Source organism: Ursus americanus, chromosome 4, assembly GCF_024610735.1.
Source record: "Ursus americanus isolate L20-20 chromosome 4, mUrsAme1.1.p, whole genome shotgun sequence".
NCBI lineage: Eukaryota > Metazoa > Chordata > Mammalia > Carnivora > Ursidae > Ursus > Ursus americanus.
In genome coordinates, this window is record NC_142130.1 from 42,801,309 (window position 1) to 42,823,571 (window position 22,263).

Consider the following 22,263-nt stretch of genomic DNA (forward strand, 5'->3'; position numbering starts at 1 on the left):
GGTCTAGACAGTATGCCCTCATTTGACATAATGGAAAGGGAATGAGAGCTTTTTGAAGTTTGCCATGGTTTCTCCCAATAAATACTAATAAAGATGATTTTGTAATTTGTCCAAATGGGAATAGAACTGAATTCTTTTTTTTTTTTAAGATTTTTAAAATTTATTTCCTTGAGAGAGAGAGCACAGAGGTAGAGTGAGGGGGGAAGCAGACTCCCCGCTTAGCAGAGAGCCCATCACGGGGCTCGATCCCAGGACCCTGGGATCATGACCTAAGCTGAAGACAGACACTTAACTGACTGAGCCACCCAGGAGCCTCTAGAACTGAATTCTTGTGTAAATAAACATTCATAGCGAGGGTGCTGGGGTGGCTCAGTCAGTTAAGCATCTGCCTTCGGCTCAGGTCATGATCCCAGGGTCCTGGGATCGAGTCCTGCATCAGGCTGTCTGCTCAGTGGGGAGTCTGCTTCTCCCTCTGCCCCCCCCATCCCCCTCGTGCCCTCTCTCTCTCTTGCAAAAATAAAGGAACTCTTTTAAAAAAAAAAAACCATTCATAGCCAAATGGGCTATTTCTAAGAATTCTAACATATGCTCCCTTAGGTTATTAGTCTTTTAATATATATGCCCTCTTTCCCTATAACCTCTCCAAAGGAGAGATTGTATCGTAATTTTGTTCAGAGTTCCCCAATTTAAACCCAGTGGTGGCTGCTTACTAAATGTTGAAGTAGTGAAAGATAAGTGTTCTTACACAGATAGAAGCAGTAAATACAGCTGACCCTGGTAGAGCTAGCAAGTGCTGGTCATCAGGCACCCCCTCTGCCTCCCACAAAGTCACCTTCTATGAGGTTACTTTCTGTTTTATTGCTGCCAACACTTGGTACAACTCTCATATTTGCCATTTCCATTCATGGGACCCAGTCCCTTCCTTCTGGAGGCTCACAGTCTAGTGGAAACCAGGAAACAGGTGATTATAATACAGTGTAATGAGTGTTTTGATGGAAAAAAGCAGAGGTTGCCCTGGAAACACAGTGGAAGGACCCATATATTTGAGGAGAGTGGTCGGTAACAGGAGAACTTCCAGAGAGAAGTGAGTCCTGAAGTAGTCAGGGCAGAAAGGAAGGGCTGAGAAATTAGTATGAACATAGGAAAGTGTTAAACACTGTGGTTGATGTAAGGCCACGAGCTGAAGGTTATGTGATGTAGTGGGAACATTAAGTTTACCGTGACGGTAGGAGATGTAGGCAAGGGCTAGGTCTCAGAGATTTTCTTAGACTAGGACTGTGAGTAAAGTACTTCTCTAGGGACGACCTTAGGCTCAGTGGAACTGGTCCCACTTGTTGGCAGTTGCATGTAGTGGAAGATCGCAAGCATCCTGAGCACCTCGTCTCTCTAGGCCTGCTCGCCAGAGCTCTGACATGGTCAGTGGTGGCTTGGCTGAAGCTGTTATTTTAGCTATCTTGTTTCCAGGGACCAGCGATCCCCATTCTGTCCTCATGGGATCTTCCACATTCCTTTGTGCAGGACATCAGCATCGTTAGTAATAGGAATGAATTAATCAGTTGGTATTTTAAACTCCAGGACAAGCTGGCAATCCTACCGGAAACAGGTGCTTCAGGCTTTTCAAACAAGTCCCTTAACTCGGGTCTTAGATGTGACTGTTACTCCGGCTTCCCTTAGGACTGATGCCTTACAAGGAGAACTAAGTACTGGAGTTTAAGTCATGAGCCTGAGAGTACCTCAGCTGCATGACTTGAATTTTTGTTGTCATTATTAGCATAAAGCAGTTACACTTTGTTCCCTTTCCTTCAAGACACCGGTTCCTAGATGTGTTAGAAAAAGCGTGAGGGGGAAATCTGAGGTGACAGCTCTCAGTATTAGATTTTAGAGAAACTGGCGCTCATCAGTGGTGATTTTCCACATGTTGCCGTTGCAGTGTCAAAAACGGTATTTCTCTGCCTGGCACAACCTGATCCTTGATCACAGGATTAAGCTGGGAAAAGCTGGGACCCTGTCCAACTGGAAGTTCCAACTGAAGGTCCTGAGGGCCTGGAGAGACTACGCAAGATCCCAGAAGTTGGCGCGGGAGACTCAAGCCATGCAGAACGACCTTAGGGAAGCAAACAGGTACTGGTATTTGTATCATGAAAACCCTTGTGTTTAGGACGTTTTTCCTCCTGAAGAATTCTGAAATAAACTCTAAAAATTATGTCATCCATTATAAAATGTGGTAATCACTGTTTTTCTATATTACATCCCAAACTAGAAAATTGTAACTGAAAATTATAAGCAAAAAAATTTTATTTAAAATATGCTGATGTCCATGCTTTCCTTTTTGATGGAAGCAAGTATTATGCTTTTTCCCTTGTCCTCTGATGTCAGAGCATTGCACCTTGGACCATCTTACAATTCAGAAGACAGTTTGGTTTATATGCCGGTAATTCCCATTGAGAGAAATCGCTGTCTGCACACAGACTGTTAATTAGGGACACAGGGAACATCCACCTGGGAGGGCAGACCTGCCAAGATGATTACTCCCACTCCCCCATCTTTTGTTCCACACGTTGTTTAGCGGTTTCTGATACCTTTATGTTCTATCCGCTCCCTCTTATGCTTGTGAGTGACATAGGTTTGTCTTCAAATAAAACTTGCTTTGCCCCATCATCTTAAAATTAAGTACATTTTCTTCTTTTCATTTCCAAGTTCAACTTTGCACCCTTGAACCAAAATCATGGCTTTAGAAGGAGCTATTTGCTTATTTGGGCCGGGACAGTTTACGTTCTTGTGTGTAATCACTTCTCTCACCGGCAACTCTGCTAGCCGTTCAGGGTGAAACTTGGATGAATGGCCTGTGAAATCATTCTTATGTAGAAGGAAATGGTGCCCCCTAGAGTTGTGCAACCCTGTGCCAGCATCAGGCCCTGGGGGGGATACACAGGAGCCTGACGTCCGGCCTCACAGTTCTGTGGGGAAGGCAAGATCTAGAAACAGGACAGGTGTTGAGCAGCATCCTAACCTGCGTAGTGCATCCCCTCTGTTGCTGAGACCTTAGCAGAAGCAACTGTCACGGGTTGAGGAGGGGCCTGCAGAGTGCCAGGAAGTGCTTTATCAGGAAGGTGCGTCGTGACTGGACTCTACCATACGGAGGCCGCTCCTAGGTGGGGATGGGGAGCTGAGGTAATGGCATGTAGTGTAGCCGTCCAGGTTGGCTATATCATCAAGCGTGTGGTTCTCAAGTTCATCAACCTGTGAAAGGCCTTGAGTGCCAAGACAAGGAGTTTAGAGATTGGTTGTTAAGTAAATGTGAACTCTTGACCATTTGTAAGCAGAAGGGTGACCTAGTCAATTTCGCTTTCTTTCCAGTATCCAAGGGGGGAGAACCTTCAGGGGGTGGGGAAGGCAGCATAGAAAACTCTTTCCCATAATTTGTTTCTAAGTTCTCAGGATCCAGTGATTGATATAAGGAATTGGGATAATAGCCTACTGAAAAAGGAATGGCTAGCAGGATTTGCTGGATAAAGAAAGGTAACTGCAGGTGCTGTAGAGGGGAAGCAACCTGAGTGAGGGCATGAAGGGAGTGGCAACTGAGTGAAGTTAAAAGTGGCCTGCGAAATTTACATGCCAAAAGAAACATATAGGAGAAAAATCTTTAGAACTTGAGATTTCATTCCAATTAAACTGTTTAAATATAAAAATCACTAAATGGGGATTTCATAATAGCATGATGTGCCAATTTTTTTAAAGATCTTAGAACTTTTTGTCTTGTATCTGTGAATTATTTTCAGGTGTCTATTTTTAAATGTTCAGAATGGGTACTACATTTTTTTAAAGTGCCAGAGTTAGAAAACACATAATAAGTTTTTTACTACGAAACTTTAGAACAAAAAAATTACAGAGTAGGAAGTCACCTCAAGGATTGTCTAATCCTGCTGTCATTTTACAGATGTTAAAAGTAAGGCCTGGAGAGAGTAAATGACTCTCTCAAGGTCATAGAGGTAAGAGTAGCTGATCTATGACTAGAGTCTGGTCTTTTTGATTCTGAGTCAGATGCTTTTTCCTATACCACCCTGTTTCTGTGTTAAATGTTAAATTGTATCTAGGTGGTGCTTCCCGAAGACAGCCATATTTTTCAGTTATATGGCAATTCACTTTAGATGGTTGCAGATGAAAAATAAAGCAGTAATTAACAAATGACAAGCCATGCTAGAAACACATGAGAAGAAAGGAGCTATTAAATACAAACCATCCTTTGTGCTGCTTTCCTGCAAATCCGTGCCTTTCTGCATGTTTTTCTTTGTTCTAGAAATTACGTCGGGTGATTTTGTTCAAAGAAGGTTGGGATATTAAAGGTGGGGAAAAAGCTCAGAGGTAGATACTGTGAGCAGAAACCAAGAAATGTCAGTGGGATTGAGCGTGTCTGGAGAGCCTCTTTCCTCTGTTCATCAGAGTTTCTCCTAGTACCTCAGTGGACAACAAATATATATTTGTTGCATAATAAGTGAGTCAGTGAGTAAATGAGTTCATTTCTTCCTCTGTAGCAATTTTACTTGATAGGTCTTCAAGCATTTTTTTCTTTTTTTTTTTTTTAAAGATTTTATTTATTTATTTGACAGAGACAGAGACAGCCAGCGAGAGAGGGAACATAAGCAGGGGGAGTGGGAGAGGAAGAAGCAGGCTCATAGCAGAGGAGCCTGATGTGGGGCTTGATCCCATAACGCCGGGATCACGCCCTGAGCCGAAGGCAGACGCTTAACCGCTGTGCCACCCAGGCGCCCCTCAAGCATTTTTTTCTAATAGCTCAAGGAATATAACGGGTTACTCACTGTAGAAACTAAACTCTCATCCGATTGGCAAAACGGCGGTTCTCCCTCCACCTGGACATGGAAATCATTTGCTCTGCCCATTACTCATATGTCAGCTGTGTCCTCATCCTCCAGCTCCCGCATCCACATTTACACCTGGAATTTCCCCTCACTGGCCTGTCCCCTGTGCAGGGCCCAGTTTTTCTGGCTCTTTCCTTCCTTCCTTTCTTCCTTTCTTTCTTTAATTTTCTTTCATTGCTTTCTTTCTTTCTTCCTTTCTTTCTCTCTCTCTTCTATTTTTATTATCTCTTTTCTTTTAAAAGTAGTTATGGAAATGGTATTATAAAATTTCAATACAATATCCTAATACAACCTCAGCATTCACAAATATGCCCAGACCCTGAGAATTCACTTGCTTAGGTAATACAACAAAACCCCGGTGCACACACCAAGTTAAGCCCTTTGATGTGGTGGTATTGGAATTTGAACTGTATATTTAATTTGCTTACCATGTTCACCTTCAAGGCTGGCTTGAGTTCTTCTGTTGCTCTTCTTTCCCTTTCTCTCCCAAATTTATGGCCAGCCCTGGACAAAATTAGGAAGAAGCAGGGTTTGTTTTCAGCATCCTCCACCTTCCTGAGCCCCTGATTTCTAAGTTCTTCCCTGAGAAGCGCCTCTGGCCTTCCCTTACTAACCTCCACATTGCCTGCAGTCCTGGCCTCTCTTGCACCAGAGCTCTGGGCCTTTCCTGGAATATGCTTTTATCTTTTCCCTTTGTCCCTCAAGCCCCTCATGCTTTTTTACTGTGATCCTCAATTGGTGTTATCCCTCTCAGGAAACTTCTTATACTTTCACAGGTGTTGTCTGGAAACAGTGCCCAAAATGTCAGTGATGGGGATTTGAGGATTCGAGGGTACTGTGGCGACCCAGTGGACAGACTGGCCCTTTGACATCTCTCAAACCATGACATTCATTTGTTCATTCATTCTTTCATTCTGTTTGATAGAATTTATTCTTTCAGCCAACCAGCTTTACTGATGCTTACTGGGTACTAGGCTCTCTCCTAAGTACAGAGAGGGGGACTTGGAAAAAAAGTGTTAAACACTTACCTTCTAGGAGTTTTCAGTCTAAGTGAAGTGAAAAATGGTACCCAAATACTAAAAATAATTGCAACAGAAGGCACCATAAGAAAAATACTTAGGAGTGACATAGACTTGGCTATCGTGCATTATAATCCCCCGAGGAGCTTTTTAAAAATAGGAATTCTTGGGCCCCATCTTCTGAGAGAGATAGAAATGTAGCTAAGTAGAAGAGGGCGTTTTTTAATTTGGGGAAAAGACTGGTAAACCAGCACATAGGCAGCTTGTGGGAGAGCAGGCTGGGGTGAGCCCACATGCGAGCCTAGAGGTGGGGAGGCTGACTTGAAAATAGACGGTCAGGTATCCCCATATCCCCACTCCTCATTTTAGCATTCTTTTGGGCAATCACTTAAGGAGCGCCCCCCCCCCCAGCCCCCAGGAATCATTTTTGGTGCCCTTCCCTCCATGCTCACCCAGGTATCCAGGAGAGAGACCAGAAACTGCATGGCATCCGAAGCCAGTAAAGCTCCTCCTAGGTCTGTCAGACCAGCAGGGGGCCCACACTTGCACTGCCTGGCTCGCCTTAAAACTCTTTCAAACAGAATGTCGTTAGCTTCCACCCTTTCCCTGGGGGCTACCTGGTGCATTATTGAATGCATTAGCTTATCCATCCCCATTCCCGCTCATCCCAAATTCAGCTGTCCGCACTGCTGTCTCGTCGTGTTCTGCGTCACGTTTTGGCAGAACTCGTGATCAATCAGATCACGAGTGTGTGGTTATTTATTTATCATTTATCATTTCTCATTTCCCTTTTAAAAGGAACTTTTAGGTATTTTTTAGATATCTAGTGGTCTGTCCTAAGATAGTGTTATCTTCCATGAGAATTTGTTCTGTATATTCAGGGGTATATGTGTATGTGTGTTTTAAATTAGATCTTTTAAAAAAAAAATCCTGTAGGATCGGCAATATAGGTTTTGTTTTTTGTTTTTTAGGGTGATACCATTTTTAGGAGGAAACTGAGGCTTAGAAACTTCCAGGTGCTTATCTAGTGCCCCGTCTAGTTAGTATTCTTCTGACTTACAGGTTCTAGAACATGCACTGATCGCTAAGCATCACTTGAGGTATTGATTCTAAACAGCACAGTTCATATTTAAATTTCTATTTAAACCTTTATATTTTATATTCTTAGGTGTGAGATAGTAGAAAATACGTATTGGTCTCTGCCCCTGATTCCTGGAACAGAGCTCCTAAAACTCTTGTAATTTCCTAAATGATAAGAGTACTAGGAACATCTCTTGTTCTAATAGTGGTCTTTGACCTCTGCTCCCCACACAGAACTCCTGAAACCCTTGTAATTTCCTGATAGGAGTGTCTTTGTTCTAATGAGATAGCTCTGGGTTGGTTCCTGGATGGCTCTCAGATGAGGGTTGGTCACCAGAAAGACCAAGCCATGATCAGAAACTTAGAATATTGAGCCTTGCCCCCCATTCTCTTGAGAAAGGAGAAAGGCTGAAATGGAGTTAACATCAATCATAGCTACATGATGAAGCCTCCATAAAATCCCAAAAGTATGGGGTCCAAGGAACTCAGGCAGATGAACACATCCACATTGACATCTGTCCCCAGATACGTGGGGACAGAAGCTCTTGTGCTCAGGACCCTCCCAGACCTCACCTTATGCATCTCTTCATCTGGCTGTTCATCTGCACCCTTCATTATATCCTTTAATAAACTGGTCAACATAAATGTTTCCGTGAGTTCAGTGAGCTACTCTAGCAAATTAATCAAACCCGTGGATGGGGTGGTCGGAACCTCTGATCTGTAGCCAACTGATCAGAAGAACAGGTGATAGATAACCTGGGTTTGTGACTGGCGTCTGAAGCTGGGGGGTGGGGTTGGGGGGGAGAATCTTATGGGACTGAGCCCTTAACCTGGGGGATCTGACACTGTCCTTGGTGTAGATAATATCAGAACTGAGTTGAATTTGTGGATACCTGCTGCGTGTCCAAGAGTTGCTTGTTGGTGGGGGGAAAGCCTCCACACATTTGGTGACCATAGTGCCAGAAGCGAGGTGTTCTCTGAAAAGGTAAAGGAGACACACAGGAGACAAACACAGGGGGAAGAACCAGATTTTTCCCTGCATAGGAAGGAAAAAAGGAGTTTTTCCATTATATTTGGTCTTTAGGGACAGCCTTTCTGTGCATGCAGTTATATAACTATGATGATCAATTTATATACTCTTGCCAGAAATTCCCAGATTTCAGCTTGGAAGCATACTGGGACAGGGTGTTTTCCATAAGGGAATGCTGTCCTTCATTTTATCGTGATCTGGGAACTGTGTCTGAAACCATTTCTTTTGGTTAGCATACCGAAGTTTTGCATCACATTGAGGTTTTAGGAAGTTTAAGTGATTTTTCACTTTCAGAAATATTTGTTTTTAGTGTCATCTTTTAAAAAGTATGGAAACCACCTTATTTGGAATATTATCGCCCTGCTGAAGTGAACTGCAGAGGAGCCCGAGTAAACCCAGCCTTGCGTCTGGAGCTTCTGCATTTCTACTCTTCCAGCTCAACGCACGCATGTAGATATCTTAAATACACTTGGAAATCCCCTACGTAACCATTATAGAGTGGGCTCTAAGCACTATGGTCAACATGCAATTTTTACCCATTTTCTTTAGTCTTTTTGTTATAGTTGCAGAAATATTTTTCTCTTTGTCTTTTTATAGTGTCCAAATAATCTCTTCCATCACAGTTGAAACTCTAGTGCTGCTTTTGGCTGTTTATGCTCTAAAAACATGAAATTAACACATCAGGTAAATTTCACACTCCCCCTTCCTGAGCAGATTGATGTAAATTGAATTTCACATTAATCAGACAGAGCAGTATACATCTTCTATGCAGTGGAAATTTATGATTTTCATTTACTTAAGAAAAGTGCTATAGGCTTTTTATTTGTTTCACTATTTAAACATTGATATTTTTTGGAGCTTTTTTTCTTACCTGCATTGCTACCTGATTTGTTATCTTTATTTCCTCTAAAATTTGTATGTTAAGGTTATTCAGTCCCATATTAGATAATTTATTTCCATCAAATTAAATTCCATGTATAAATATTTATATTACCACCTATATTATACTTTTATTAGAAAAACATCAGTTAATCAAGTATTAATTGAGCACCTATCATTAATACAGTAGAGGGAAGCAATTAAATACAATGAAATATGCTGTTGGCAGAGTTGTTAGCGTTTATCCTGAATTTCACTATTTCAGTTGACTCTACTCTCACTAATTGGCTGTTTCATTCAACTCCTCTGACATAGGTTAAATTCTGTGACTTTAGAGTAGTTTTTTTCAAACTAAGAGTTTTAACCCATTCATGGGTCCCTGAAATCAGGCTCCAAATGAGCTGTATTTTTCAAAGAAATGGGATGGAACAGAAATGCCAGAATGCACTTCTGGTAGTAAGGGTAGATATTGTTTGGTGAAACTTCTGTTTCAATTATATATACTTTTGTTTCATACACACATATATACTTAAACTTGTATATTGTGTCACAGTGTAACATTTTTCTTACTGTAGGTGACAGTCAAAAAAGATTTAAGTGACTTAAGCATTTAAGAACTCTAGAAATGTTCTCCTGACTTACTGACTTAAGAACTTGGTGTTTTTTTTTTTTTTAATATATATATAACCCCAGAGAGTCCATGAGGAAAGTTAAGTGTTATGGGTGTTTAACAGAAACAGGTATGCAAATAGTATTATAGAGAACTTGAGTCACCTTTACAAAATAAAATCAAGTAGGTGTCTAAACAGTAGTCGATTTTAAACCTCAAAACTGACCCCTGATGTGATATAATAAGTTCCAAACTCAACAACTTACTTCTTCAGGGACAATAATCATCCACTTCTAGATAGAGCTCAGAGACCTCCATGCTTGAATTCTCAACTGGCCACCACAAGAATGTCCCCTAATGGAGATCCCCTTTGGGAAGGGAATGTAGCAGGCAGTTCCCAGCTCTACTCAGTGATGTCCCCTAACATCGTGAAGTTTCCAGGAATCAGAAGGAGCTCTTCCTTACAAAGTGAATAAACCAGACCCACTACTGGACTGTGAATGGGTTCCATGAGAGCAAGTTGTCTCTGACATGTCTTTCGCACATTTCCAGTGTGTAGCAGGTATCCTCATAAGGCAGTGCTTTTCATTCATTCAGTTGAAGGATTTGATAAATGAGTCCTTCTCTTAGGAGATCCTGTGTCCCTGATCAAGTCCTTCTTTCATAAGATCCACCCTCATGGTTTCTTATTGACTTTTTATAAGTCTTATACTTAATTCGTTATTGACAGTTCACTTGTTATATCTTGTTCCATTCCCTTTCTCCCAAACCTCTGTCTTCCTTGGATTTGCAGGCATGCCTGAAATCTCCCTCATGTGTTCATCCTTTTAAAAGTAGTTATTTATAGGCCTATTTCTTTTGCTCCTTCCCCTCCAAAAGCTCTCAGAAACTATTTTGTGGTAATTTTTAAAATGTAGTATGCCTGTGTGACATGATAGAACTCTTTCTTCTGAGGTAATCTCTTAAGGTGCCAATGCCCTCTACAAGCAGACCTTTTGCTCCAGGGAATTTGACAAAGCGATTCCATGTAGCTTAAATAAAAGGAAATGCCGGATCTAAGATGGAACATTTATGGGACTCTTTTAGACTTGTGTTTCTTTTATATTATCAACTAATAAGCTGTAAATGGCTGCTTCTTTTTAACGGGAAATACTTTGTTGCTTAGAAAACAACAACTGGCCACGGAGTATAACAGGAAACAAGTTCTCCGACGCGGCTTTACTGAATGGCAGCATTGGCACCGTGCAGAGAGCCTGAAGAGGGAGCTGGCTCTAACAAAGGAGGAAACTAGGAAGAAAGTGAATGAGCTGCTGGAGGCGGCATCACTAGGGAAGCTCAGCACAGATGGGGCATCAGGCATCAGTCTCCTTGGGGAGGCAGCCGCTGTGGTGGATCCGCCTATAAGAAACGGAGAGGTACACTGTTTTTCCTTTGCTTGGTCTTCTGCTTATTAAACACTGCCATTTGAGCTCTGCACCTGTATAGCCTGGGTTATATTGGCCGCTGTCAGATTGCCTTGCCTGGACTATCTAGAAAACGAGAGCTGTGTACAGTACACAAAGGTTAGCTTTCAGTTAGTGTTGATTTTCTTGAACTGAATCTTCTTCTTATGTATCGCATATGAACTTTGGTATACTTGAGACTTGGTAGGGACATAATATAGAGAGGGATTTAAAACAACTAAGCGAAAGACTCCTTCAGGAACAGTTATATAAAGCATTGTTTATAACTCTTGAACTCCCCTTACTTGATCATCAGACATTTCCTATCTAAATGAGCTTGGGATATATGTATACACACACACACAAACACACACACACACACACATACGGGAAATTTTTAAGTTTTTATTTTTTAATAAGAAAAATCGTGTTAATTATGGTAATTTGATAGAAAATGACAGAGGAAAAGCATAGTAGCCTGTAATTCCATCATCTGGAGATAACCACCAGTAACATGCTGAATAGCCATATAGTCTTTTCTCTATTCGGGCATATGCAAATTTTTCTCTTGAATATTTTATTTAGCTTTTAAATTTTCTTTAGTCAAGTTATTGAGGATATCTACTTTTTCATAATACAGAGAAAGTAAGGCCATTTTTTTTTTCTTAATAATGTAACTATTCTGTTTTTCTAAAAAAAATTTTTGCAATTTCACAATATAACATGAGAATTTTCTGTGTCACTGAATCTGTTGCAGCATTAGTTCTCAACTGACCGTAAACCACAGATCAGACCTGCTTGATTAGAATTTCTGGTTTTAGGGCACCTGTATTATTATTTTTTTAAGTTTCACAGGTGAACCTGATGAATACCCCTTGATTAAGGACTACTGTTCTCTGCCATCGTTTTGTAATGGCTCTCAGATATTCAATCATGAACCCCCTAAGCTAGAATCTGTTTACCTTTTTTGTATTGCTGGACATTTAAATTGTTTCTAGTTTGTCACTATTGCAAATAGTGCTTCAGTGATCATCCTTGTAATGAAATCTTTGCACACATACACTTTTACTTAAATGCTTTACTTAGGATAAATACCTAAAAATAGAATGCACATTTTAAAGACTATTACCAAGTTGCCTTTCTGGAAAGGTTGTGCCAAAGAATTGCCTATTTTCCTGCCCAGTAACACATTTTTCATTTTTACTAAGTTGATAGTAAAATATTTTCATCTTATTATTCCTTCAGCATTTGCATTTTTTATTACTAGTGAGGGTAAACATTTTTTGCAATGGCCATTCACATATATATATATGTGAAAATGGATATAGAAAGATAGATATTTAGTGACTTGTCTATTCATGCCCTTATACATTTTTCTACTTAATTAGATATCTTTTTCTTATTTTTAGGAGCTCTTTATATTGGTATTTTTATTACTCTATATTTTGCAAAATTTTTTTCATTTTTTCATTTGTCTTTTTGGATAATTTTGGGAGTTTTGGTACTATACAGAGTTAAGTTTTTATGAAGTGAATCCTATCGGTTTTTTCTTTCTTAATTGCACTTGTCATATTTGAAAAGTCCCTTGGAGAATACCCTCTACCCCCTCACCTTCATCCCAGACCCCTCCACATAATGCTGTTGAGTACTTAACTCAGACAATGTAAAATTAAATTGGGCACCAGAGGGGCCCCTGTCTTGCTTTTTACCCTGATTACTGCCAGCAAGTAGGCTGGTTTTAATTTAAGTCTAGCCTCTCAGCAAAGGGGTATCATGAGGATCCTTACTGGGACTTATGTCCTCTAGGCAATTTATCTATCTTTACGTCAGTTAGATAATTTTGTTTCCATTAAGACCCCAGAGTCTTCTATCTTAAGAAACAGCTGTCTGAACCTTTTACTTTACAAAGGTACACTGTTATCTGTAAATTTTTAAAAAGTGAACAAAGTATTTTTTACTTGCATGAAACAGAAAAATTACTATGTATATATAGTATATATAGTGTATATATGTGTGTGTGTGTGTGTGTGTGTGTGTGTATAATGTGTGTGTATATATATGACTCAAGAAATAAAAGCCTGGGTGGCTTGGCTCAGTCACTGGACATCTGCCTTCCGCTCAGGTCATGATCCCATGGTCCTGGGATCGAGCCCTACATCGGGCTCCCTGCTCAGTGAGTCTGCTTCTCCCTCTCCCTCTGCCACTCCCCCTGCTTGTGCGCTCCCTCTCTGTCAAGTAAATAAAATCTTCAAAAAAAAGAGAAAGAAAGAAAGAAAGACCTCTAAATCTCTGAAATTAAGAACTCTGAAAATAATTTTATCAAGAAAGGATATTATAAAAAATAGAGCAAGTGAAAATAAAAGGATATAATAGACTCTCTAGGTTATTAGATAAACCCTAATTTTTTTCCAGAGTGTAGCGTATAACATGAATAAATAAAATATGAAATCTTTAGTTAGATGCCCACGAATTACAATCATAGGGATGCATGTACCACAAATGCATACATTATATCTTGAAAATTTTCAGAATTATCAGCTAATAGATGACTTACGCTAATTATGTCAGACTGTTCAGTCCTGTTCTAGTAAGTACAATCTGTACCGTTAAGCTTTGTTTCATTCTCTTATTTTCACCTTGAAAAGTTACCATGATCCAAAAGAAATCTTTTTGCTGTCCTCAAGGCTTTTACAGCCTTGCTGGGTTAATTACCATTATCACAAAGTTTAAAAGGGCCTAAAGTATATACCCTGCTGGATGCTAAATTACTTAAGCAGGTGTTCTCATGAATAAATGTCCATTGACATTTCTGAAACAGAAGGTTATTTTTTAGGCTTTAGCATGTCAGAGTTTCCATATATCACATTTTTCACTTCAGCTGAATCTATAGGAAATATTTCCATCATCATGAAAAAATATCTTTGAGTACCTTAGAGCAAGAAGCTTTTAAGATACGAGATAGTTCATAGTATTTTTCTCCTTGTACCGCTTCAGATGGCAGGATCAAAAGCTGGTCAGACCTTAGGCCAGGGAATCAAACCATTGTAGAAGAGACATTTCAGCTGTGCATTATTTTGGCGAGGAAAAGTTTTTCTGATTAAGAATTCTGTTCCCTCCCCTTCTACATAGAACTTAAAATTGAGTATGATACCTCAGTCTATTAAATGAGATCCATTACATGATAAAGCTTTGAAAACTATTAAGCCATATGCTAAAATATAGTATTATTGATAATATTCTTACGTAATGCGAATATTTGCCCAGTAATCCTGGGCTTGCAGATATTTCCCAGAGATCGTCTGGCAATAATCTGGAGACTGTAAACTTTAATCCAGGCTGTAATCCTGAGAATGAATGAATGAGTGAATAAATACATACATACATACTCTGTGATTAACTTATTAGTGGCAAGAGAGGCATTGAGAGAACAGAGCTATTATTGATTTGTTACGGTATTTGTTAGTTTTCAAACATTCTTGAGGGAGAATATGTCCTTCACCACAAAATTCAGAGTTAATTCATGCAGATTAAAATTCCTGAAATATGTATCTGGAGTAATCCTGCCTCATTCACAAATGAACAATCCAAATCAGAAATTTCTAAGAGCACAGTTTCCTTATTGCAAATGGCCTGGCCCACGGCAATGGTCCGTACACTGCAGCCACTCGCCCACGCAGGTTCTGTGGCGAGCAGCAGCAGCACATATTCTGAGAATAGCTCACAGAGCTAAGGCTGGTAGCTTCTGAGATAGCCAGGCCAGGCACACAGGCCGTTGTGCCGTTGAACCAAACAAGGCTGATTAGATGAGGTGGGATCTCGTCAACACAGTCCTGTCAATAGCTGAGCTGTAACATGCTCCTTCTCTCTCAGGTGACTGCTGGGCCACCTCTGTGGGAAAAGCCTCCCTCAGGGAGCTGTGATTGCATGCCCAGCCCCCACCTAGGAAGACCAACAAAGAGTGACTTGCAGGTTCCCCTCCAACATGTCCCTCTGAACACATCTGACAATAAGCAGCACAAGACCGGGAATGTTGAGCCCTCCCCACAGCCTGGAAGCAACAAGAAGCTCAGAACCACCAGCCAGAAAACAGAAGCCATTTGCATGGGTCATTTCCACAACCGCCATGTCTTCCAGCAACGGTTGATTGAAAAGCAAAAGAAGAAACTTCAGGAACAGCAGAAAACAATTCTGGAGCTGAAGGAAAGCCAGCGGCTGGCCGAGGCTCGGTGGGCCGCAGAGCGAGCTGCGGCAGTCACAGATGCCCAGAACGGCCTGCTGTCGAATCCCAGAGGAAAAGAACCCAAAAGTACCTGCCAGGTGCTTCCAAAGTATGTCTATTATATCAGAACATTCTTTGGACTCATGATTTGGGTTTTTACCTTGTGGTAGAGAGGCCCCTGAACTTCTTTTACCCAGCTTCCAGACTCCATGATCTCTCCCTTTCTTTTATTGTATACTTTCAAGACAAAGAAGCTCCCCTACATTGCGATTGGTCCGTGACAGGTACTGATAGTATTTGAGGCAACTGGCTACCTGTGAGTTATACAGTTAGCATTTGTGTTGTGCTCCCTTTGAGGAGCTGTTACTATACCAGTAAAAGAGAACGATGCTTACTTGCTCTACCTCAATTTCTGGGTTTCTGATTATATTTAGTTCCGAGAAGCCGGGTTGTACAATGTCAGGTACAAATGGAGCAGCCCTGGGGCTGGCTAATTACCTAGCTTAAATCTGTAGTTGTTTTGGATAAAGGTAAACATCTTTGAGCCTGAAATAAGAGTCCAAATGTCTCAGAAGCCACTTACAATGGTTTCAGACATGTTTGAGACATACTCTATACTTTGATAAGACTAAGAAGTGGGTGATAGATACCTATTGATTTGAAGCCCTGGGATGGGAGTCAGAGCACCTGACTCATAGCAGACTCAGGCCAGTCACTCAGCCTTTCCATGCCTTGTTACACCAATGTATTGAGGGGATTTCATGTATCATTATCTTAAGAGAGTAAACATTAATTAAAATTTATGAACTGCTTTGAGTTTCTCAGGCTCAAGAGCTTTGAACAAAGCTGGTTATTGGTCTGAACTATTTTCCTTTTTTTTTTTACCCCCAGTTCGCCTGTTGCTCCACCTGAGACTGATGGCAGAGGAAGTGACTCCCCACATTCTCTCTCTGGACCCAGAAGGAACCCAAGGCAGCTGATGGCCCCCCACCCCATACTGAAAGGCAGGGCGGTCTTGGTGGTGGTCTGGTGGTGGTTATCTTCCTTCCTGAAATAGAATATGCTAGGACTGAATCTTGGCAATTCTTAGGTTTTGAGAATTGGCAGAACTTGGTCAAAGATGGCTATGAGTGAGGAGTGCAGTGCACCTGAGAGTTCCATGCATTTTTTCCTGCCCCTTCTGCCACACCTTTTGGCCTTCCCAAAGAATACAAAAAAAAAAAAAAAATGCTGAAAGGTGTATCATTTAGGATTGGTTTGGATTATGAAAAAAAATTGGACAGTTGCACAAATGAGAAAACTCTTGAGTAGCTGCTAAGGACAAACACTGATATAGATCACCTATCATTATACTTTGTTAACCTTAAGTTATTGATCCATTTACAGCAATCCACATCATATTACGAGTTATACCTTGATGATAGGCTTTTAGTAATGAAATCTACAAACCAGACATTTTAATTTAATAATGCATGTAGAAATCACTATTTAAACCAAACAATACAATGAGAAGAAAAGCATTCACCACCTAGTGAACCTACTAATTGTTTTTACTGTATACGTAGTCACGCACTATGCATGTTTGTATATGGAGGTAGGCACACTGGCAATTATATTGTGGTTGCAAGTCTGATTTTTTATCTTTGGCAAGATTGCTGCCCTTACACGAAGTGATGTCATCTGAAGCACGCTATGCCCGAAGTCCATTCCTTTTCATGAAGAAATTAGCAGTCTTTGCGTTGACTCTCTGCCAGGACAGCAGTTTATGCCTTCTTTGCCTGCCACTGAGAATGATCAGGAAATGCCCAGTTTGGTGTGATTACTTTTAAAAAATTATTGTTTGATCAAGGAGTTACCATAATTTAGAACTCCAGGCTACTTTTCAAGTAGTCTTTAACGATTAGCTCTAGGAAAGACGGGGGACGCACTTATTACCAGAGACTGCTTCTCAGGGCTCTCACTTTAATCCTCTAGTCTATTTCTGCCTCTTTAAAGACAGCCTCACTGCCGCCATCTGTGGCACCCCCACTCTTCTTTTTTCAGCAATGCAAACACTTAATATCTCTAAGAAATAGCCTGGTGAGTTTATTAATTCTTGAAACCTGGACTTAAATTTTCTTCTCAATAACATGGCACAAGGAAGCAAAAGTAACTATTGGCTGACTTAGGTGAGCAGAACTTGATACCCCTCCCACCCATTCCCCTCTTCCTGTAAAAGCCCCGACTGATGACAGAGTCGTATTATCAGACCATCTTGCACATTTGCTTCTTTTGGATCGATATTTAATAGACTGTCAAGAACAGGAGTCTGACACTTGAATTCGTTCAGATGCCAGTTCTCCAAATGCCTAGTACAATTCCATTTCCTGCCCATCTGGATATCTGTCCAGGCCTTAAAACTAGATTTTAATGTATTCATCATGACCCTAAACTTTAGTTTGTTTGTTGTTGTTGTTGCCATTAAACATATGTAGACATATGTATAATGACTTGGGAAAAAATAGCAGAATCCCCTCAATGGGATTTGAGGACTGATTGTACTGTCAAAGTGTTTGTTAGATGTAATTAAAGTTTTCTCCATTCATTAAAGAATTATCAAATTAAAATTCTGGTTTCTGGGTTTCAGTAATAAAAGTATCATCCAGGCACATTATCTTATTTAAACCAGTAAAGAGTTATTCTAATAGAAAAGTAAAAACAATTTGCAAATTGTTCATCATTGCTGAGGATAGGATTGTAGGTCTTTAACCTGTAAGGAGGTATATAAATAACATATATATACTTATATATGTATAAATACAACTACAACTTATATTTTTAAAATATAAATTTTATATTTATATATTTATAAACAAATAAATGTTTCTGAAATTGTAAACACTCAACTTGCAAGAAAACCCTAACAATAACACGAAACGTGGAGACATTTCTCTTGCAGTGTTCCTTATATTTTTGATATTGGAACTGTGTTACTATTTTCTAGCCATGGAAGAGAGAGCAGTTCAGCGAGCTGAACGTAGGCGGATCTTGGCAGAGAGGAAGAAAAAACAAGAAGAGGAGAAATTGGTAAATCAAGAATGAAACCTGAGGCAAGAAAAAGGATTTGTATAGGTCTTTATTTAAAAAATGAAGATTAGGGGTGCCTGGGTGGCTCAGTCAGTTAAGCGTCCAACCCTTGATTTTAGCTCAGGTCATGATCTCAGGGTCATGAGATAGCAAGCCCTGCATCAGGCTCCACACTGGGCATAGAGCCTGCTTAAGATTCCCTCTCTTTCTCTCCCTGTGACTCTCCGCTCCCCTCTAAAAAAAAAAAAAAAAAATATTAAGCTTAGCTTGTTTAAGTGTCTTGAGACAATGGAGCTAGATCAGCTTTGGAAATAGCTTTTTATCCACTGGCCTGAACTCTGAAAATTTTAGGAAAAGAAAGGGAGAAAACAGTAACACCATTAGTATAGCAAGAAGGAAATGTTATAAAAGTTGATAGGAGCCAGCAATGAGGAAGATTTACACATTTAGATCTAGATATCCAACCTGGTAAGTTGCAAAGGTGAGTAGTTCTTGCGTGGTTTTGACCTAGGCTATCAAAAACAAATGTATCTATTAAGAAAAAATAAACAGTTCCAACAATTTGGGGATTTTGTGTGTATGAAATGAAAGAAAAAATGTGTCCTACACTATATGGAGTTTGGACTTAGTATTTCACAGGTGAAAATAAGAACTAAAAAGGAATCATTTTTTGATGAAAAATTAATGTTCTTTTCTTGCTCAGTATCACCTTCCCAAGTAGAAGAGGATTATTTTGGAGAAACTTTTAAGTTACACAACTGATCACCTGTTGGTTGGATTTTCTGCTTTTATCACGAAGTATGGGCTTCTTTCAGAGATAAGGCGGGCACTCTTGGGAGATACTTGACTTTCCTCAACATAAAAAATCTCATTTCCATACAAACATAGCGTTCTAATTTTTTACTGACTCTCATCTTGACCAGGCCCAGTTAAAGGCCCATGAGGAGGAGCGTCAGAGGAGGGAAGCAGAAGAAAAGGAGGCTCAACTTAAGAAAAAACGAGAGGAGAAGAGACTGCAGAAAATGGTTCGTAGAGTCTGTTTGGTCAGTCGCCTGTCTCTTAAAGCAGTATTGTGTGCAATACTGTGGCCCTGTGCACCTTCTCTATCCCCGAACTTCCCTCCAGAACACTCTTCTTGCACCTCCACCCTTTTCTCCCATCTTAGTGAAAACCTGCTCATTCTTCAGATCGTAGCTCAAACATGGCTTCTCCCAGATTAGACTTTCTTGCCTCGTACGTTCTCTTTTCCACCCAAGGTTAAGTTACGTTCCCCTTTATGGACTCTGAAATATATTTCCTTCAAAGCATTACCAGGGCTTATAATCGTGCATGTGTTTTGTGGTTGTCTTATTGATTTCAGCATCTCCAACTAAGCTGGAATCTCCTTCAGAATAAAGGGGGCAGTCTGGTGTTGCTCACTGTTGTGTTGGTGAGCAGTGTCCCTGGCATATTCTAGGAACTCAGCAAGCGTGTTGAATGAATGAGTAAATGAATGAACAAATAAATGAACAAATGGGAGAAAAAGACACACCTGAGAAATAAGAGATAAAGCTCTTACTTTCAAGATTATTAAATTCTAGTTGGAAAGATAAGGCCTGAAAATGCACACCTGTCAGACAATATAGTACAGCACATGTTGTCTTGTGCCGCAAAGACCAAAGAAGGGGCGCCTGGATGGTTCAGTCAGTTAAACGTCCAACTCTTGATCTCAGCTCAGGTCTTGATCTCAGGGTCTTGAGTTCGAGCCCTGCGTTGGGCCCCATGCTGGGCGTGGAGCCTACTTAAAAAAAGGAAAAAAAAAAAAAAAAAGACCAAAGGAGATCAAGAGAGCCATAGAAGGCAAGACCTATAAAGATTGAGGGAATAGTAGAGACATTTTCATAGAAAAGAGATTCGAATTGGAAATTGTATTAGGATTCTACAGAGAAACAGAAGCAATTGGTTGCATGTGTAGGAAGAGATTTATTATGAGAAATTGGTTCATATGATTATAGAGGCTGAGAAGTCCCACAGTCTGCCATCTGCAAGCCGGAGACCCAGGAAAAGCCAGCAATATCATTCCAGTCCTCGTCTGATTTGATGGTAAAAACTCTAGTTCAAGGGCAGGAGAAGACCGATGGCCCAGCTCAAGCAGGCAGACAGGAGGAAAAAAGGGGCAGATTCCTCCTTCGTTTTTTTTTTTTTTTTTTTTGGTCCTGTTTAGCCCATAAAGGGATTGGATGATGCCCACTCACATTTGGGAGGGCAGTCTAACAGACTCCATGGATCCAAATGCTAATGTCATCCCAAAACACATTCACAGATACACCCATAAATGTTTACTCTAGGCACCCTGTGGCACATTCAAGTTGGCACATAAAATTAACCATCACAAGTCTACCCCTTATCTACTTGGCACCCATACACATCTCCTTAAACCATAGTTGATCTCCAAATAAAGACAAGAAGATCCTAATTCTGCTTAACATGATACAACTATCCTGCATACAATCAAAAACGTACTAACCCCTTCCCCAGAAGAGACGGTAAAGTCCTTCAATGACGTTTACTCTTCTCATTGATATCTCATAACTTAAATACTATGATATAAAATTAAAAATACTTAAACACAATGATACAAAGTCAGTACATCTTATATTACTATTCATTGTGGAACATTTGAGAACTACAAAAAAATGGAGAAATATGAGCTCAGCAATAAGAGGTAACTAAATATCTTAGTATATTTACTCCTTCTCCCTAAGTATCTCTCTCTTAATAGATTGATAATTTGTGGGGGGGGAGGGGTTGTATATAGTTTTTAATCTGCTTTTTTGTATTGAAGAGTCTCTGATGAATATTTTCACTTAACATTCAGAATTCTTCAAAACCTTTTTATTTATATGTTGATGGTAAATTTTTTCTTTTTTTCAAGTTTTTATGTAAATTCCAGTTAACATACAGTGTAATATTAGTTTCAGGTGTAGAATTTAGTGATTTATACTTACATACAGTACCTTGTGCTCATTGCAACAAGTGCCCTCCTTAATACTCATTTTTTTTTTAAATAAACTTTTTATTTTGGTTTACTTAGGTTTATAAAAAGTTACAAAGGTAGTACTGGGAGTTTTCGTATACCCCTCACTCAATTTCAGTTTCTCCTTAATATTATCATCTCACATTACCATGGTGCATTTGTCAAAACGAAAAAACTAACGTTAGTATTAAGACCAGACTTTGTGCAGATTTCACTGCTTTTTCCAGTTTTTCTGACGTCTCACTGTGTCTTCACATGGTGGAAGGAGCTAGGGAGCTTCATATGGTCTCTTTTATGACAGCACATCTCATTCACGAGGGCTCCACCCTCATGACCTAAGCACTTCCCAAAGGCCCCACTTCCTAACACCATCACACAGGCATTAGGATTTCAATATATGAATTTGGGCGGGGGGGGGGGGGCACATTCAAACCATAGTACTTAATCTTTCCTTGTTTTTTATGACCTTGGCCATTTTGAGGAGTACCTATAAGGTATTTTGTAGAATGTTCCTCAATTTGTGTTGGTATGATGTTTTTCTTAAATTCTTCTGGGATTATGGTCTTTAAGAATGCTACCTAGATGAAGGGCCCTCCTAATCTCATCACAGTAGGGGATACATGACATGAAGATGACTTATCTCTCGTGATACTTTGATGACTTGTTTGACAAGTTTCTCCACTGTGAAGTTCCTGTTTTTCCCTTTTCATACTCTATTCTTTGGAGGCATTTCATTAAGTCTGGTCCACTCCCAGGGTAGGGAGGAGTGGAAATTAAGCTCTGTCTCCTGAAGGGGTATCTACACATATTATTTGGGATTCTGCTATGAGGAAGATTTATTTTTCTTTCTCCATTGTTTAATTATTCAGTCATTTACATCAGCATGGATTCATGTATATTTCTTTTATACTCTGAGTTCTAAAAAATGTTATTTATTTTGTGGCTCAAATTGTTCCCACTTTGGCTATGGGGAGCTCTTTAATGTTGGCTCGTGTGTCCCTCTGACATGTCTTCTTCCTTTTTTG

At 40.0% G+C, this 22,263-nt stretch overlaps 1 protein-coding gene and 1 long non-coding RNA gene across 3 annotated transcripts in view; one reads left to right on the forward strand and one right to left on the reverse strand.

The window, feature by feature from the left end:
- Positions 1-22,263, forward strand: part of CCDC191 (coiled-coil domain containing 191) — an 82,048-nt gene that overhangs the window by 30,482 nt on the left and 29,303 nt on the right. For both annotated transcript variants that reach the window (XM_045785140.2, XM_045785141.2), the window contains 6 exons: positions 1,931-2,121; positions 10,661-10,910; positions 14,808-15,265; positions 16,048-16,160; positions 18,140-18,222; positions 19,146-19,247. In XM_045785140.2, the coding sequence (XP_045641096.2) occupies positions 1,931-2,121; positions 10,661-10,910; positions 14,808-15,265; positions 16,048-16,160; positions 18,140-18,222; positions 19,146-19,247 (1,197 nt within the window). The remainder of the gene's footprint in view (positions 1-1,930; positions 2,122-10,660; positions 10,911-14,807; positions 15,266-16,047; positions 16,161-18,139; positions 18,223-19,145; positions 19,248-22,263) is intronic.
- LOC123784048 (uncharacterized) lies at positions 2,041-10,700 on the reverse strand. Its single transcript, XR_006777373.2, has 3 exons — positions 7,870-10,700; positions 5,306-5,381; positions 2,041-2,104 (listed from the first exon to the last, which is right to left on the reverse strand). It is a non-coding gene; the product is annotated as an uncharacterized LOC123784048 (long non-coding RNA).